Here is an 18,577-nt window from a genome sequence, read left to right as displayed (position 1 = left end):
GCCACGCATCTTCCTTTCCCGGGGTTTGAAGTGAGCACCAGCTGACAGCCAAGCATGTGGTGTATAAATATTGAAATAAACGAGCGGAATGCGGGGGGGGGGGAGGGAGAGAGAAGGGAGGGGGTGATCTACGGAAAGTGGGGGGAAGAGGGAAAGGAGAAGAAGATAAAGGGGGACAGAGCAGCCCTTCGTGCGCCTGCTGTTCCTGCGTGGGGCGCTGCTCTCCGGTGGTGGGGAAGGGGTGTGTGCGGGAAGCAGGATTTAGGAAAGGGGGGAGAGAAAAGAGGTGGTGGAGGAAGGGAAGATAATAGCATTTAAAACAACAACAAAACAACAACAACTGCACAATCCCAACAACAGTGATTAGCTCCTACCCGTCGCACAGGGACTGGGAGGGGATTGTGTGTGTGTCTCACCTGACTTCCTCCTTCCCCGGGGCGGCGAGGGAGGCAGAGAGAGGCAGGCGCGCACACAGCCAGCCAAGCGAGCCAGCCACTCTTTCCAAAAGCAGAAGCATTCTCGCCCACCCTCGGGGAAAAAAGAGGGAGAGAAAGAAATAGCCCTGAGGGAAAGCGAGGAGAAGGGGGAACGGCAGGCGGAAGTAAGCAAGGAAGAGAGAGAGAAAGAGAGAGAGAGAGAGAGAGAGAAGGGAGAAGTAAATAAATCAGTCGGCAGCCAAGCTTCGACCCTCTTCGCCTTTTGCTCCGTGGAACCCGCGGGCAGCTTCTCCCCTCGCACCAACCCCGAGAGCGGCGGCGGCGGCGGCAGAACAGCAGCAACCGGCGGCGGCGGCAGCAGCTTCACCTCGGCTCCTGCACCGACGTGGGCCAGCCTCCGCAAGGGGGAGAGCCAGCGAGCGCAGACGGCCCCGGCCGAGCCTCTCGTGCCTCCGAAGCGTCTTCGCCAGAGCAGGAGGAGGCGAAGCGGGGAGGAGAGGAAAACAACCACAACAACCACCACAAGAGAGAGGAGAGGGAGAGGGTGGGGGAAGAAGAGAGACGCGTCCCCGCGGACTGGGCTGAGAACTGCGCGTAAAGCAAGAGCCCCGCGGTTTTTTTGGACACTTCGCTCGCCCTGCTGCCTGGCGGGAGAGTGCCCAAAGCAGGCGGGCGCCGCCTTCTCGTCGTCGTCTTCCTCCTCGCCGAGCAGTTCAAGAGTGAGGGGGGGAGGGCGAGTGGTTGTGTGCGTGCGTGTGTGTTTGTGTGTCTGCATGTGTCTATATATGCGGTGTCTGTGTGTGTCTGCGCGCGCCCCCTCCTCCACCACCACGACGTCGTCGTCCTCCTCCTCCTCCTCCTCTCCGCTCGCGCTCCTTCCTTTAAACGCCCACTCCCGATGGGTGAAAAGACAACTTGAAGTTCAGTGCAATTAACTTCGCCGGCGCCTGGGAAGCTGAAGGTGTCGCCCAGCCTCGCCCGCCCTCTCGCTGCGCTCTCATGAGTGAGTTTTCCGTCTTCCTTCCTTTTCGCCTCGGCCGCGCGTGCTCGCTCGCTCGCTCGCTTACAGAAAGCCCAAGTTTTCATTCTAGGGGGGACTTGGAATTCGGTGTGGGAATGGATTTGGAAAAGCAGGATTTTGTTGTTCTGGGTGGGTTCCTTGCTTTTCATTTAACCGCAGCCGAGTTCCTGGTAGGGACACGCTCTCCGTCCAATAATTCCTTTTTACACTCGTCCTGTTTCATCGGGGGGAGCGAGTGGCTTCCACCACGCGCGCACGGACACCTGCTTTATTCACACGCGTGCACACACACACACACACACACACACACACACATAGGGGCGGGCGGGAGCGCGCGCGCGCCTGCCTTTTTCGAGTCAAGAAGTTGCTGGCGAGGGTCGCTGGGAAGTTTGTCTCAACTTCTTGAACCCTCGACCCGGAGTTTTACCTCAGTTCAGCAGAAGTTTACATTTCTGCGGCCCGGGGATGCCCGCCAGGGGGGATGCTCGAGGGAGCAGCAGCAGGAGGTGGAGGAGGTGGTGGGGAAAGTCAGCGGCGCAGGAGAGGGGTGTGCGCGCGCGAAAGGGCGGCGGCGGCGGCGGCGGCGCACTCTGCTCCGCCGCCGCGTGGAAGTGAGGGAGTTTTAAAAGGGCTTCGTCCCGAGCTGCTGCTAGGAGCGGAAGGAGAGCAGGAAGATGCCGGACCGGGAAGAGGTCAGCTGGAGGTTCGTCTTGGCGGGAAGGGCAGCAGTTCTCGTGAGGGGCGGTGGTGGTGGGTCCGCTGGCCTGCCGGTGACCTTTGGAGGCGGAGGCGGCTCCCCACACAGGTGTACTTTCTCTCTCTCCACGTGAGGTCCTCCTCTTTCCCCTGGCAGAATCCTGCTCTTTTTCTTTTAAAGAACTGGGTGGTCCCTGAAACGGCATTAAAGAGGAAATGTAATTTCATTTTTGGTATTAACCTATAAGGGAAGCTTGCGCTGGGAAATCTCGGAAGGGGGCCAGCTGGAGCGCCTCACCTTGCACCAAAAGTCGCCCCGTCCGGGTCCTTTCCTTCCACCCCATTCCCACCCCCCACCCCATCCCCTCGCTCGCAAAGCATTAGTTGGTCACACGGAACCATAGTCACTCGAGGCATATATTATTAAGTTGTATCATAGTAATTAGGTGTTCTTTAAAGTCCGAGCCAGAATTCGGCTTGCTCGCTTGAGCTCCCTATCTCTTGAGATCTGCCTCTGAAAAGCTTTGGCAGTCACAGCTTAAAACTTGTGCCTGAGCTGAAGTTTCTGTGGCGGAGAGATCCCGTGGCTTCTTATTGAAGGCAGTTTCAGCCTAAGTTTCATTCAGGTTAGTAGTTCTAAAGTGAATTTGTTGGGCAGAGCATCCTTAACTTCAGAGTGAAGAATACCAAGGTGAAAGCATATGATGCATTAACCGACCAAAGGAGATGATTCAGAAGCCAACCTTTATTTCTCCTGAGCATTAGTTTGGTCTAGTACATTCATATACTTGTCTGCTTCACTCTGCTGGCAAACATTAGCATTCAAGCTTACATTTTTGACAAATGTGCAGACAGGAATAGCATGAATAGACATCTTAAATATTAACAACCTAAGCATCTGTTGTGAAACAAATTTAATATATTTACTCTGTTTTTCTCACATTGTTAAGAAAGGTTACAATATGTGCAAAATTGCAACTTTAGTTGGCAAAAGGAATTGACTGGATATTTTCCCTCCCGCTGTGTCTTCCAGAGTGTTTGAAACAATCGCTAGATATGAGGATCTTAATTTGGGCCATTGTTTTGAATAGAAAATGTGGGGAGCAATTCATGTTCCGCAGATGCATGAATATAGCTTAATAAGCTTAGGCATGTTATAAAACTTGCTTTTCTAATCTGTTCTGACACTTAGTTGTGTTTCAAATACATCAGTTGTCAATTAGAAACAACAGCGCATACGCAGAATGTGAAAAATGCAGATACACAAGAAAGCGTTCTGTGTTTGCATACTTAGATATATAAAGTGTGTCACATTATGTAAAGTCATTATTTGCAGTTGTTTCTTCCCCTTGCCTCAGATAACTAATGAACAAAAATTATTCCAAAGTCTGTCCCAAATATACTAATAAAAAAGGTAGCAAATACATCCAAAGCCATCACATTCCTTTTGTTTTCCCCAGAAGTTAAAAATAATTCTGTGTGTTAAAATAAGTATATTCAAGCCAAAGCATGTAAATCGAATGTGCTCAGTTCATGGGGCCTAAAAAGGAACTTTCCGTTTTCATATGCTTAACTATTGATCTTTTAAATTGCATAGTAATTCCTGAGAGGGTTAATCTTGTATCTCCTAACGAGAAAAGTAAGTTCAGGATCCTTACGTACATTATGGTAGAATCATCCCTGTATGCAGTGAGAGTACATTAATCTGATGGAGAAAACATGCCACATTATTCAAATGCTGAATTGGAATCTGACACAGAGAAAAGGTTTTTGGCATGCCAGGTTATGACTTGTGTTAGAGGCCCATGAGGTCAGCTGACAAGCACCTGTTCTGTATCAGAAATCTTATCATTACAAATATTGTTAAGCGAAGCACTACCTGTGCAGTGTTGCAGGTATGCCTGCAATGCAAAATCCCTAATGACAGGTGGAATCTACAGCACTTATATAACTTGTACAGAGAAATCATTAAATATGTATAATTTCATTTTTGGAATGCTTCAAAGTGCATTCAGAAAAGCTAACTATATTAACTGTTCCAATTTCTAGAAAAGGCACAGTTTTGCCAGATTTCTAAAATAAGAAATAAATAGAAGAGCACAAGATCATGGCATATTTCTTTTATTTAACATTATGTGTGAGGAAGAACTTGGGTTGGTTTCTCAGTGTGACTAATATATACCGTAGTAAAGAACTTGTAACTTATCAGTATTAGAAACTATTACAGAAGGCTACATTCTAAGAATGACTAGTCTTATGTTGGAAATATATCTGTTTTTAGGGACACTGAGCTACAGCTGCTACTAATTTTATAAATACATATTTGCTGACATGTTAATTAAACATTAGAGTTAAACATAAAATAAATTTCCTTCTTCTTGTTAGTAGATACAGTGTGTGTTTTACAAGCTCCATCACAACGTCTTGATTCTTCCATATTTCTAAATGTCTGCTGAAATATTTCACATTTCTAACTGCCATCATCACATTTTAAAGCAGCAATCCTTTTCAGGGTTGACGGAATACTTCTGTGTTTAAGACACAAGCCTCAAGTCTTTAGCTGCCTGGGCAGCTGGGAGATTTCCCCTTTTGAGCTCAGCTATGGAACAGAATGGATAGTTTTATTGGCATTTCTGAAGTCAAGTACATTAATGTTCATTAATGCTACCTGTCTAGAACACAAGGGTGTATCTTCTGCCAAAAGTCCCTTTTGCTGTAATGGGTATGAGACTTCAATAATCTTCTCCCTTTCTGGAATCAACACTTTTGACTTAAAGTCACAATATACCTACTTTTTATTTGCATTGTGTTAAGCTGACAGAACAGGAAAGGAAAAATATTACTTACTTTCCAGGGGTAAATACCAGTTTATAAGTGAGTGCATGTATTTATATCCCTGTCGCCACTAAATAATGACTCCCGATTCCATTTTATTATCAACCTGGCAGTATTATCCATGGCAACCGAGTCTTCCTTGTTAGCATATGGAGGGAAAAAAGTTTTATCATTTGGGCCGGGGCAACTTAAAGGAAAACTCCATGCTGCTTTCTGAGGCATGCTGGTGCCAATTTTAAAGAAGCAGTATCTAGTTTTATACGGTAAACACAGGATAAAATGCTGTTTCTGAAAAGTAATATCCATAGCAAGCTGCACAGAGCATCCATTTGAGCTGTTGACTATAAGGGCAGAAGCATATTATTAATAACTGAAAGCACATATGTGTATGTGAGGAAAAATGTTCTGCAAATCTGTCACTACGCAGTCTAGTGCATTTTAAAGAGCTTCACTCACAACAAAGTCGCTCTCGTTTACAAAAGATACAAATTTTATTGCTAAAGAAGTTAAAAGTGCACGCTTTAACTTTATTTAAGAACTTAATGTGTTCAGAATTTGTGAAATAAAGTTCAATATCATGCTTCAGGTGTAAAGACCTTTTAGCCGTTAGACCTTTTAGTGAATTATGATGTGGTATTAACTCAACTTATCTGAGAGTAAGCCCCATTGAATTCAGTAGGACTTACCACTGAGGAAATATGGCTACATTTGCAGCCTAATTCACAGACTCCTATACAGAGAATACACAAGACACAGTGGTAACTTTTTCCAGGGTTTTCTAAGAAGTGCTATTAACTTGCAAACTCGCCACAGTTCCTTCCTAAATAGACTGCGGAATATCTGCTGAAGTATTTACTGACTTCTGCATGGTGGCTGCCTACCAACATCTACTTTCACATCAGTGGGTAGAAGTTAATTTTTTCCATGAATACAAACCATAGCTAGACTTCTAAATGGCACATAAGTTGAGACTACTGTTGCCAAACTCAGCTATGCCAAAACAATATTTTTAGAGTACTGCACAAAGTTGAATCAGGAGTGATTCTATGGACACAAGTCAGGTTAAATTCTAGAAAACCTGAGATCAGAAATAAAATCTGAGGAAGTTAGGTGTAACACACATGATGTAGAATTTTCGACTGTGGCATACGTACAACCTTACTGTTAATTTCCGTTTTGCTGTTGTTGACTTAAGTGTTATATCTGACTAAGACACAGTAGACCAATAGACTTAAGTTAGTTATGATTTTAAACGTGTCAACTCTGTGTATGACTTAATGAAACCACGCTTTTCTAAGGTAGAGTTCAGCTGCAATCCTTAAGAGTGAATTCTGCTGACCTTAACAGGAAATTCTTTCTGAGCAGGCATGCGTCAGATTGTGTTGTAAATGAGTTGACTCCGAATATAAGTTCACGGTAAGATACGGTAGCATTCACATTGTCAAGGTCTATTTTTATCACTTTATGCAAAACATAGGTTTTCTTAAAGCTGTCTCCAATCTGCACTAGTAAACTATGGATTATCAAACGTATGTATGTATGTAAGTACGTAGACTGATTCCCACCAGATTCCGTTCCTATAGAACGCAGTGCACAGCTAATAAGATGGAGTCATGCTACTCCAAATGCTCCTTTTAAATTAATAATAATAATTTAGGGAATAACATGTCCTTAAGAACTTTACATTCGAAGTTCATATCTTCCCCTAGCATTTGAAGCCTTGGCCCATATCACTCTGACTGATGTTCTTTTATTTTATTATAACTCTTTATTTCAGCACACTCTATAGCTTTCACACGTTTATCGATATTTTTGTAGTTCTGTTAAAGGACTGGATACTAAGTTCTTGAAGCAGTGGTCTTGGATGCTCACATACACAATTTATTTTCAGATAGGCTACATGCAACTCGTAAAACAGATTTTTGTGCATCCCTTGATTCCTCCACTGGAACCTTTTCCTCAATGCATTCCTGGGGTCCACAGTAGCACTAGGGACAAAATATATTGCTAGACTTGGTTTCACAGGTGGGCTTGAGGCATACCTGCATACACTTTATCTGGAAAATGTTCAGATATTTCTGGGGTGTGTGGCACACTGCCGTATAATGGCAAAACATTGTGGCTATAATTATGTAAGGAGAAAACCAAGGTGTAAAGAATTTCCTTGCAACTGAGAACCTTTTTCAGTGGTTAAAGTATGCAAAGGCTGTGTATTTATTATAATTTATGAAGATATCTGCTTGTTACAACAAGCTCATTAACAGAACAAATTTTAATTTTAATTTGGAAAAACTGAAAAATATAATCTTAAAACTGGTTGTACGGTGGTAGAAAATAGTTGGTGTCTTTGTTTAGCTGTAAAAGCATAAAGCCCCCCCCCCCCAGCAATCAAAATCCAGCTTTCATGTTTTAAAAAATCAGTGTCATTTCTCAGGATACACTGGCCTAATTCCCTGTCCTTATCAGTTTTATAGCTCTGACCCTACAAACCAGTCTGGCAGAGAAAAATTCAGACTGATAAGGTATCAGTGCTGTGTCATGTGACCTGTGACATCACACGGGTATTGCAGGCCTAGACAAAACATGAATCAATGTGAGAAGGACTAATATGCTAGACTGATGAGTGGATAACATACCTACTTGATGATGATTTTGGAAGTGTCCAGGTCCACAAAAGGCAGCTATGCCTATATGATCATACAAATCTAATACCTACAATTTGCGTGAGAGACAGCAAAGGCAAATACAAGTGTGAAGCTTCAATTGATGCTGCAGCTTAATCAGTGAAAGCCATTTGATAAGCTGTTGTCAACTAGACCTTCATACCATCATGGCTGACAGGGTGAGTGCATGGTTAGTACAATAAAGTTATTTGGATAGTGCCTTCCTAGAGCTCTCTGGGCACGATTCAAAGTGTGATCATCTTGTAACCATATGGTTTCATTTCCACTGAACCTGTAATCTCATTAACCTGCTATAGTTGAGCTACCCATTCGGGGATGGAAATGAGCTCTTGCATGATGTTTAATATGACCACTATGTTTCAAAATGTACCTTAATAGTCCCAGATCTTCTTTTCTAGTGACCTTTAAGTAAAAACAAAACAAAAGCCACAACACCATACCAGCAAAATGGGTTTAGTGTGCATGTGTCTTATGTAGTTGTTAAATAAAGACATCAGACTATGTAGAAAAAGATTCCCCAAATTTGCCTGTTGTATTTTCAGGCTGTGTCTTTCACATATAGGTTCTGTCGCTTTAAAAATGCAGTCTCCTCTATTTGCCCTATTAATTGTTGATATGTTGCCATCCATGAGACAAAAATTAGAGCTGTAATTAAATAATCATGTGATGCTCCTTAGTGCCAGTGAGAGCAAACTCATTTTTCCAGGCCCTGATGGTCACTGATTATTGTATTAGTATGGGCTTGCTTTTTTATTTTTTATTTTTTGTGTGAACAGCTACGTGTGTTAACCACTGGCCTTCTTTTTAAAATTAAAGAAAGTGAGAAACGCTAAGTCAGTTAATTGGCTAGTAGTCCATAGGGACTTTAAACAGACTTGCCTTTTCTGCTTTTGGTCACGTGATTGGGAGAACTACATCAGTGATGTGGTTTGTGTGCCATTTAATTTACACTGGTGTTTTGGCTGGGGTGGATGCATATGGGGAATGCCAGGAGAATTACAAAAGGAGCAGGGTATTAAAATTCAGAAATGATTAAAATTGAAATAAAAGGATGCTGCTTCTTTGGCAGTACTCTGGCAGTCATAATGACACACAGAGATTAGTTTCCACCTTCATCTTTTCCTTCTTTTTCATTTCCTCTTGTTTATTGTTGACATATTTTCCTTATGCCTCTGCTTCTCATCTCTGTGGCTCTTTCAAATATTCCTAATGTTTTTCCTCCCTTTCTTTTTAGTATGGAGAAGCTTACTTAACCTTATTATTACAATAACAGAATAGCTTATTAATATTTAATATCCATGTGTGTTGACATTTTTTTTTTAAAAAAAGTTAGGTCACCTCTATTAAACGGCATGTCATTTTATTGTTTGTTAATCCTTGTGTTGCTTTTAAGAGTTTCTGAGATACTTTCTTCTTTTAGTGGCGATTTAGCTTGTAATATTTCAACACCTGTGTTAAGATACTTGAAGGGGGGTGTAGAAAATAACTTATCAGTCATGGATAATCAGTTATGCATGAATTCAAATTTAACAGATGGACGTTGGGAGTTAAAAATTTCTCGTTTGGCTTCATGGGGTTTTTTTTCTGTTTGTGCGACACCTGTCTCTTATGTATAGATAAACATCTAACGTAGTTTACAGTCTTTCTTAAATCTTTGTGCATTTTTTTCCCTTGTGAAAATTCACTTCTCGCTGATTCTCTTTATATTTAAGGAGCTCTTATACAGACTATAGTCACTTGTGAAAGCATGCTATTAGACTTCTCAGTTGCAGATATATGGCACGTCATGGTTCAAATGTATTAACCCAGTTCAGAAGTCCCTATGGCATTACAATTGAAGAAAGCCGACCTATGCATATGTGTGTATATTTTGCTGCAAACATATGTGCTCATGCAGTTTTGCATATTCAGGTTATTAATATAGATTATGAAGTGATACATAGATGAATAGAACTACATTCCAAAATGGTAAACTGGAATATTGTATATGAATTTGATTTAACAGAAAATTGCGCTACCTATATTTCATGAGCCAATGGGCAGAGTTAACAACAGAGACTTGCTGTAGATTACTCTAGTTAGTCATGTAGGGCATCACATTTGAGAGAAGCATTTCTGTATAATGGCAAAACTTACATACTCAGGGATTCCAGAAAATTTCAGCTAGAGAACTGCATGATTCATTTAGAAACTTGTGCAATTTTATATCTTCACCAAGTTAAGTGGTGTAGATATTGAATTAATCTTGGGTTAGGTGAAAGCTATTATTGAACTTCAAGGAACCAGAGAAATAGAAAGTTGCACCTAAGGGTTTTGCTTTCAACAACAGCTTATTATGAATATATATATATATTGTCCAAGAAAACATGAACACACAAATGTGAAAAAAGAAAAGATGATAAACCAGTTGCTGGTTTCTTGCAATGGCACTAACCACTATAAATCATCTGTAGTTGGAAATCAAGCAGCTATAATGTATTCACCCCCTATATATCGCCCCCCCCGCCACCATGACAACACTTATGAAGTGCCTTAAGCTTATGTAAGTGTGCACAAACCTATAATATCATGTTTCTGATATGCAATTTCATAGAAGGTATTGTGTTGCTGTTTGTGCCTATTAAAGAATATTTGGTACTCTGGAAACTGCAGTACAAAATGTGGTTAAGTTGTGTTGGATTTCCCTTCCTCCTTTTAAAATAGAAATATATATTGGTTGTATGAGGGTACAGCTCAAGTCTTTAATCATAGAAGTTACTTTTCTTAAATTATTTGCATTTTAAAACCGAACCATGATGAAGAATGGCAGAGAGAAATCTCCAAAATAGGAACCTCAGAATAGCGAAAGGTTTAAATATGCACTTGGGAAAATGTTATCTACTTTTAAGTGTAATTGCACGGGGGTGGGGATTTTGTATTAAAAGGAACTGTGAAGGGCAGTATTTGATGCAAATGGTTTTGAGCAAATAAGTATAGACTGAAATCTCATGCATGTTTACTAAGTCCCATTGAGCTCAATAGGTCATACTCCTTAGTAAGTGTGCTTAGGATAGCAGCTATAGAGTATTGCCTTTAGTCTTGCGTTTTTAAAAGAAAATATCAACTAATGCATATTATTTTTAATATCAACTAATGCATATTATTTTTATCAGGATATGTACTACTGTGACTAGATTTTTACTCGCAGTCTTACTTGGGTTGGAGCCTTAGCATAGAAAGTGTGTGAATTCACACCTGCAGTTGTTTGCTGCATGTACACCTGAAACTGTGGCAGAAGATGCATGTCTTCAAACATAACATGCAGTGGACATGCATCATGGAGTTGCAACCAATCACACTCTCCCAGAGCATGTGCATTCACCACATGTCCCTTGAGTGCTGCCAGCTGTGCATCTTTTTCATACTTCTCATGTTTACCACAGCAAATATTTGTGTGCATGCAGCAAACATGGCTCCTCCATAAAGTTATGAATCGGACAGTCCTAAGAGAACTGCTAAAACCTGACAAGCTTAAAAACGATCTAACTTTGGTAGGATCCTATCTCTAATTACCCATCCAAATTAACTCCTATTCAAATCATTCTTCATCTAAATAAAATTCCTTCCCAAAAAAACTCCCTTATCATTGTTAACAGCAAGCTAAAAGTATCTTGGTGAAGGAAAAACGTTTAAAGTATTCAAAACCTCATTTCTTTGATTATTAACCTACTACTGTGATGCTGCTCTTATTTTCTTACGGTTGAGCACAACAAAAAATTTAAGAGCTCTTTTAGAGGTTATATGTGGCTAAGAGAACGATTACAACTCCTGTTGCTTGGTTGCTTTTTGTCTTAGGTTCCTGAGAATGATATTGTACACCCCTTAGAGAATTTTAATTCTAATTTACAATCAGTTTATAAATTTTTGAAACATTAAAAAAATAAAATTGAATTTCAACTATTATAGGCATAGACCGATCTTCAGCTCAGTCCTATGAATTCCTGCTGTTGTGCCGGAACTTGTTTTAGTGCAAGCTTATTGGGAATATGATTCCAGTCAACGTCCCAGAGTCTTTTTCGAACTGTGAGCTTCACACTGGTGCCACAGCGAATTTGGTCCTGTTATTTTGATGTGTAAAGGACAGTGTTGTCGCTCCCCTGCCTCTACCAAGACTGCAGTTTAGGGAAAAGCTGGCAGGAGCTAGAGAATATCTGGTTCTGGACAACTCATCCCTTAGGGGTGATTATTTAAATGCTTCAGGTTTTCAAATAGGGTCCAACTTGGTAATGAACAAATAGAAATAAACGAAGCTGTTTAAAGGGATCAAAGACTTGCAGGAAAATTGCACATAAAAGAGCATTTGAAAAGAGATGCAATATATAAACGTTTATATGCTAATGTCAGAAGCCTTGAAGCAGAGATGGGAGGATTTGAGTGCTTGGTACTAAAAAGAGAATATAGATATAGTGGATATATCAGAAACCTTGTTGGAGCAGTGAAAATCATTAGGATGTGGATCTCCGAGGATATAGAATCTTTAGAAAGAAATGTGTTGGGGATCATGTTGCTTTGTATGTCAGAGGGCACAGATTCCCCCCAAATAAACAGAAAATGTAAGATGAACAAACTGCTCCACAGAATCACTGTGGGTGGAAATGCTAGATGCCAAAGGTAATTTAGTACTGCGGGCATACGACCAAAGCCCCTGATGAAAACTCAGAAATCAGGAAGGCAGCCGAAGGGATAAATGTTGAAAAATGTGTGGCTAACCCTCACATTCATTGGCTAAATGTACATTTAGGTTTTGCAATTGTGACTTTAAACAATTATAGTGTAATCCTATGCATGTTTACTCAGAAGTCACTGTGTTCAATGGGACTTACAACCACAGCAAGTATGGTTAGGATGGCAGCTGTAGTCAAAACAATTACAGGGCAATCCTATGCATATTTGCTCAGAAGTCACTGTGTTAAGGGGGACTAAAAATGTGGTTGGGATTCCAGCTGTAGTCACTTAGCAGACTAGAGAGAAGGGAAGTCTTAGGCTTTATCCTGAATGGTGCTGAGGACCTGGCACAAGACAGAAGCACTGTCGAGCTGTTCAGCTGAGCTATATGCATACATATTAAACATATATTTTGAGACGAAAGTTCAACTTGCCCAGGATTAATTTCAAAATTGTAAACTTTAATAAAAGGGGAGGGGGAGTTGAAATGAATCATCATGGTGGAAAATCTTATTTTCTAGCAATTGTTTAAAACCACTATAATCAAAGCTGACCTAGAATGCATGCCACAGAATAAGAGAGGCGCAAACATTTCTGGATTACCCACTAGGCAGACTATATACAAGTTCAGGGCACCAGCAAAGGATGGCACCAAAACAGTGTGTGTGTGTGTGTGTGAGAGAGAGAGAGAGAGAGAGAGAGAGAGAGATTGACACTTGATTAAAATTAAAAGGCGCATCAGATTAGTCATAGTGAGAAAAATCAGATCCTTACACTCCTACGGCGCACTTCTCCGACATTTTTCTGTTCTCTTTTTATTACTGTACTTATCTCCACCCAAACCAGGAAGCGTCCTACTAATGTAGATTGAAATAATACGAGGAAATCGGATCCTGTCATGCGTTGCAATGAACCACCTTTTATTTTATTTTTAATTGTCCAGACTTACATTATAATTTAATATAGTTTTTATTTTTGAATTATAAATGGGGGGAGCACAATAATCTTCTCTAAAGGGCCTCTAAAGGTCTAAATCCAGTCCTTTTGGACAAGAAAGTTCAAAAGGATGACAGTGTTGTTAACAGAGTTTAAGGAAGCTATAAACACAAGCATGTTTCTTTTAAAAGGTATAGCCCAATAAGGACAATAAAAAGGAGTAGTCACTCTGGTAAAATAAAAACAAATGGACAATAAGGCAAGGAAAAAGAAAAAGCACTGGAAGAGCACATTTTTAAAAACATGACAATAAATAAATAAACATATATATAAATCAGAATCAGAAAGCCAGTTCTGGACCACCAGATGACAAACTGCGAAAGGTTTACTAAAGTTATCAAAGACTGCAGAGAAGCTAAATTATTTGCATCAGTTTTCATGTGACATTATTAGATAAGTACCCGTTGAGGAGAGGTATCTGAAGAATTAAGACAAGAGAAATGAGATGAAGTTCTGATTCTAACTAAGAAATTACAAGATAAAGTCACCATGTCCAGAAGATACCCAAGAATTCCTAAAAAGCTCAAAACTGATATTGTTGCTTTTTGAACAAAAATATGCAAATTATCACTAAAAGCATATATCCTGGAGAATTAAAAAGTAGCCGATGCATCATATATAGGGGAGATAGGAAATTACAGACGCATCAGCCTAATTTCTCTACTAGGTAAATTGGTAGAAAGCATTATCAAAACCCAAATTATGAAACATACGTATAAAACTACCCTTGATTAAAAAAGAATGCAAGGAAAGTCCTGTCACACCAGACTTCTGAAATTCTTTGAGAGTATTGTCATATTGGAATAACCCAGCTGACATTGTTTTTGAGGATTCCAAAATGTTTTTGACAAAGTCCCTCCTGAAAGCTTCCTGAATAAAGTTATTCCAGATAGGGATAAGATGATGGGTCCTCTTTTGTGCCAGAACTGGTTAAAGAACAGGAACCAGAGAGTAAGAACAAATGGACAAGGTTTTTTATGACGGAGGAAGAAAGCAAGCCCTCCCACTCAAAGACCTGAATCATCAGTTGAGCAGTAAGGTAGCCATGGTTTAGTTGTGGGTGAGACCATTAATTCAGGATGGAGAAAATTCATACAAACTTTCAAGGGCTTCAAAAGTCCTATCCCAAGTGGCTGACTGGGCAAAAATATGGCAAATGAAATTCAGTATAACAGAGTGGTGCACACTGTGGCCATTCTTCTCTCTCTCTCTCTCTCTCTCTCTCTCTCTCTCTCACACACACACACACACACACACACACGTGTGTGTGTGTGTGTGTGTGTGTGTGTGTGTGTGTTGATGGAATGTAAACTGGCTCCAACTATCCGCAAAACAGATAGCTCAGTGCAAAGCCTAACTGGAAAAGAATATTAGACTAGATGGACTCTGGACCTGGCCTACCAGACTCTTAAGTTTATTGACACATTCTTGCTATTTCTTTATTTCTGGCCCAAAACATCAGCTGGAACAAAGTATTGTCCCTTTCTACAGTTCCAGTTTCTGGGTTGGCTACTCTAGTGGGTAGATGCTGAGTATGCATTTCTGTGTACCCACACATGCAGGAAAATGTGTGGAAGGAATACAGGGTTGTCTAGAAGTTAACTTGTGAAGGATGGTTAGCTGAAGAAGGTGAACACTTGCAGTAGCAGTCGTTGGATGGGAACTGATGTGGCTCTTTCAGAACCATCATTCTGGTTTACGTTCCTGCCAGTTGTTATAGCAAAGAGCAATTGTGATCATTTGTTGCCTTGCATAACTTACAGGGGAGTGATTGTACATAGAGGCTGTTCATTTCTGTTCTCCTGGTGAGAGCTGGAGAGGTTAGGTGGTCTCTGGGTAAGAGATGCAGGAAGAAGGGTAAAGGAAAATGCTGTATTGCTCTATGCACTTTTAGATAATTTTTTGTTTCAGTTCAGAGGAAGAAAGTAGGGGTGTGTGTGTTAAGGCAAGAAAGCCTCCCTCCCAGTTTATTTTGTGGTAGTTCTATGGCTGGAAGACATTTCATGGAGAGGGAAAGGAGGAGATGAAGATGCACCTTTTCCAAATTCATTGTGTAAAGAAGAGATAACTTTGGGAAAAACCATGAGCCAGGTAAATAAATGGAGGGTGTATTTTATTGGCAGGTAAACCTGTGTCTTCTGCTTTACAATTCCAAATCATTTTGGGGGTGGAGGAGATTCAGCAATAATTGAGGACTTGATTTTGAATGAAAATGAACTGTCTGTGGTCTACTGTGACCTGCTTGCAGATAAAGCATCTTGCATATGTTACGACATGAACCAAGGAGGAGTCCGTGATTCTTGGAATAGTCTTAGGTGATTTCACTTGAGGATGCCAGCAGGAGCCTTGCAGATGTGCACTTTTAATTCTTTTAACCTGTCGAAGAGAGCTGTCTCTGCAAAAGAGATGTTCCTGTCCTCTTGAACAAGGCAATTGTGATAACTGTTACAGTATCTACTTTTGGATCACCTGCATTTACATTCAGTTTCCTGTCTGCCTTTTGGGGGCACCACTGAATAGGTGGTGGCTTGGAAGTTCCAGGGACTTTTAGATTAAAAATGGTTATATCTTTATCAGTCTGAATTGCTTCTCAATTTGATTTTGAATGCAATTTAAAGTGCTGGCATAGCCCTAAATAGCTTAGTTCCAAGTTACCCAAAGGAAAAACTTCTCCACTGAGTTCTTCAGGACATGTCCTTTTTCTGAGCCCCTTCTCTGAAGCCAGGTTGGTAAGGACAAAGAGCAAGATATTCTCAGTAGTAACTCCAGCTTTTGGAATTCCATCTCCAATCAAGACCACCCAGTGGACTTTATCTTTGTCTTCTGGAAGATAGTTCAAACTTATTCTATTTCAGAACAAATAGTGGATGTCCTTTTAATGGACTGTTCCCTGCCCCCTTACATTAGATTTTCTTGTTTCTTATCACTTTAACTGATATTGTTTTAGATATGTGCAGTGTACATGTCTTCCTAGCAGTAAGCCCGACTGAGTTCATTGGGACTTATGCCCAAGTAAGTGTGTGTATCATTGTACTTTTAATGCTGTAATCCTCCCTGATAGTCTTTTTGGATCACAGTGCAGGACATAAATGTTAAAAGTACATAAAATAATATTTCCAACATACATTTTATGTGTAAATGCATCAAACAGACTACCCTAGCCACTCTGAAATACCATGTTCCAAAAAGCAGATTTTTTAAAGATCCACTCCTCTTCCAGCTATTAACTCAAATCCTTAGCCTACTTATTATTTAGTGCCTGGAATAGACAACATTTAAACGTGTTATTACCCTTCATTATGAAATACTGAATTCTCTAAGATGCGTGGTACTTAAAAACAATACCTTTAAACCACAGGTATCTAAGGGATTAAGTTGCTCTATGGGCCAGTTGTTTTTCATCTAGCAGACCTACTTATTATACAATGCTAACTTTCACCCTTGCCCATTAATTTTCATCCGAACTATATTTAGTAATTCCCAGTGTAGCACTTAAATGCAGGATGTGGGGTGGGGAGCCATTTGAAAAAGATCTATGTTATCTGGAGATGTAGCGAATATCAGTCTGATTGGGTGACGATCTGGTTTCTTTAATGGTGGTCGACCCAATGAAAATGTTTGAGAACTTCACTTTGTCAACAGTTGGTTAGATTGGGGAAACTTGCATGTTTTTGGCAATTGCTAAATATTTGTTTATCTTAATTTGTGTTGCTTTGTTATGCTTTGCAAAAATCCTTTGCAGTAGGAAAGTCATCATGGGGCAAAAGGTGGCAGGTTGGTCGTGGTTTAAAAGCTCTATGCCTCTTAATACAATTGTGTTGGTACACAAGCAAGAGAGAGATATTCTGCTCATGTCCTGTTTGTAGGCTTCCCATGGGCATCTGGTTGGCTTGTGTGAGAAAAGAATGCTGGACTAGATAGGTCTGATTCAGCAGATATCTTCTTAATATTTTCCGAAAGGAAGATGCCAACATATCCAAAGGATGTTTTGTCAGTTGACAGGTATAGTGAAAAGCATCTTTTAGTGGGTTACTACTTCTGTTACCTCAGAATATGTCCATTATGCATAGTTTAAAATTTGCCCGAAGTTGTATATGGTGCTCCAAGCTCTAAGACTGCCATCCTGCGCACATTTAAACTGCTTAAAGCTACTTTCTGCAAATGTATTTAAGTAACTATTCATAGGATGTATGTCTGCTACTTATTATCTCTCTCCTCTTCCTTTGTTTGGGTTTATGTTACTTTTGTAACAGTGCTGTACTTCATGTGACATGAGGGACTGTTGCTAAAAGGAGGTGAAGAAAGCAGCCCCCACTGTGTGCACAACTCAGGACATTTATTTGGAATCTCTTCATAATGAAAAAAAAACACACATGCCCCTCTGTAGTTCCACGCCACAGGGTTCCTATGACCCATCTGATCAACTACTAGTTACCATTTCAGAGCAACTTATCTGTAGGTTAAGTTTCATTTTTCTTAGTTCTGACACCCAAAGATTTCTTCTTCATAAATGTGTTGCAACTTATGTGCATTTAACCCAGGGGTCAGCAAACTTTTTCACCCCACAGACCTTGTGGGGGGCCAGACTATATTTTGAAGGGGGAAAAAGAACGAATTCCTACGCCCCACAAATAACCCAGAGATGCATTTTAAATAAAAGAACACATTCTACTCATGTAAAAACATGCTGATTCCCAGACTGTCCGCGGGCCGGATTTAGAAGGCGATTGGGCCGAATCCGGTCCCCGGGCCTTAGTTTGCCTACAAATGATTTAACCTGTGCACATTTCGGTTTACATGCTTGGCGAAAAAACCCAAAATGACACAAAGGGGTGGAAAGGAGGTGTGGTCCTGGCAAAAAGGACTTTGGCAATTCTACCCACCATTGAACCCAATGGGTTTTGACTATATGTGATCTTGGCTTTAGGCTCAATCCCTGGAACATGACCGCCATGTAAATGGCAGGCTTACTATACTGTTAATTTAAGGAAAATGCTTTTTCTTCATTTAGTCCATTTATTTTACCAGTAATCTAGCTTTTGTGTAACATGATCCACATTCTGCTTATTAAAATAATGTATTGCATATAAAGCGGTTAAGAGTGTGAGCTGTGTCTACTCAGAAGCAAGTCCCCTCGAGTTAAATGCTGTTTACTTCCAGATAAATCTGTAAAGGATCTGCCTTATTGGTGGCAGATACACAAG

The 18,577-nt window shown here is 40.6% G+C and overlaps 1 protein-coding gene across 3 annotated transcripts in view; it reads left to right on the top strand.

Annotated features, from left to right (window-relative positions):
- Positions 1–220: 220 nt before the first annotated feature.
- Positions 221–18,577, top strand: part of SATB1 (SATB homeobox 1) — a 117,363-nt gene continuing 99,006 nt past the window's right edge. Inside the window, exon 1 of one of the 3 annotated variants that reach the window (XM_080974696.1) lies at positions 221–1,440. Coding sequence is in view for 1 of the 3 variants with exons in the window: in XM_080974703.1 (XP_080830829.1) it covers positions 1,437–1,440 (4 nt within the window). In the remaining 2 variants the exon portion in view is untranslated. Of the gene's footprint in view, positions 1,441–2,144; positions 2,162–18,577 lie in introns of those variants that run through there. The other 2 variants (XM_080974703.1, XM_080974708.1) reach the window with 2 other exon arrangements.

The sequence above is a fragment of the Podarcis pityusensis genome (genome assembly GCF_964106645.2).
Source record: "Podarcis pityusensis genome assembly, chromosome: 12".
Lineage (NCBI taxonomy): Eukaryota > Metazoa > Chordata > Lepidosauria > Squamata > Lacertidae > Podarcis > Podarcis pityusensis.
This window is presented reverse-complemented; position numbering and strand designations above follow the sequence as displayed.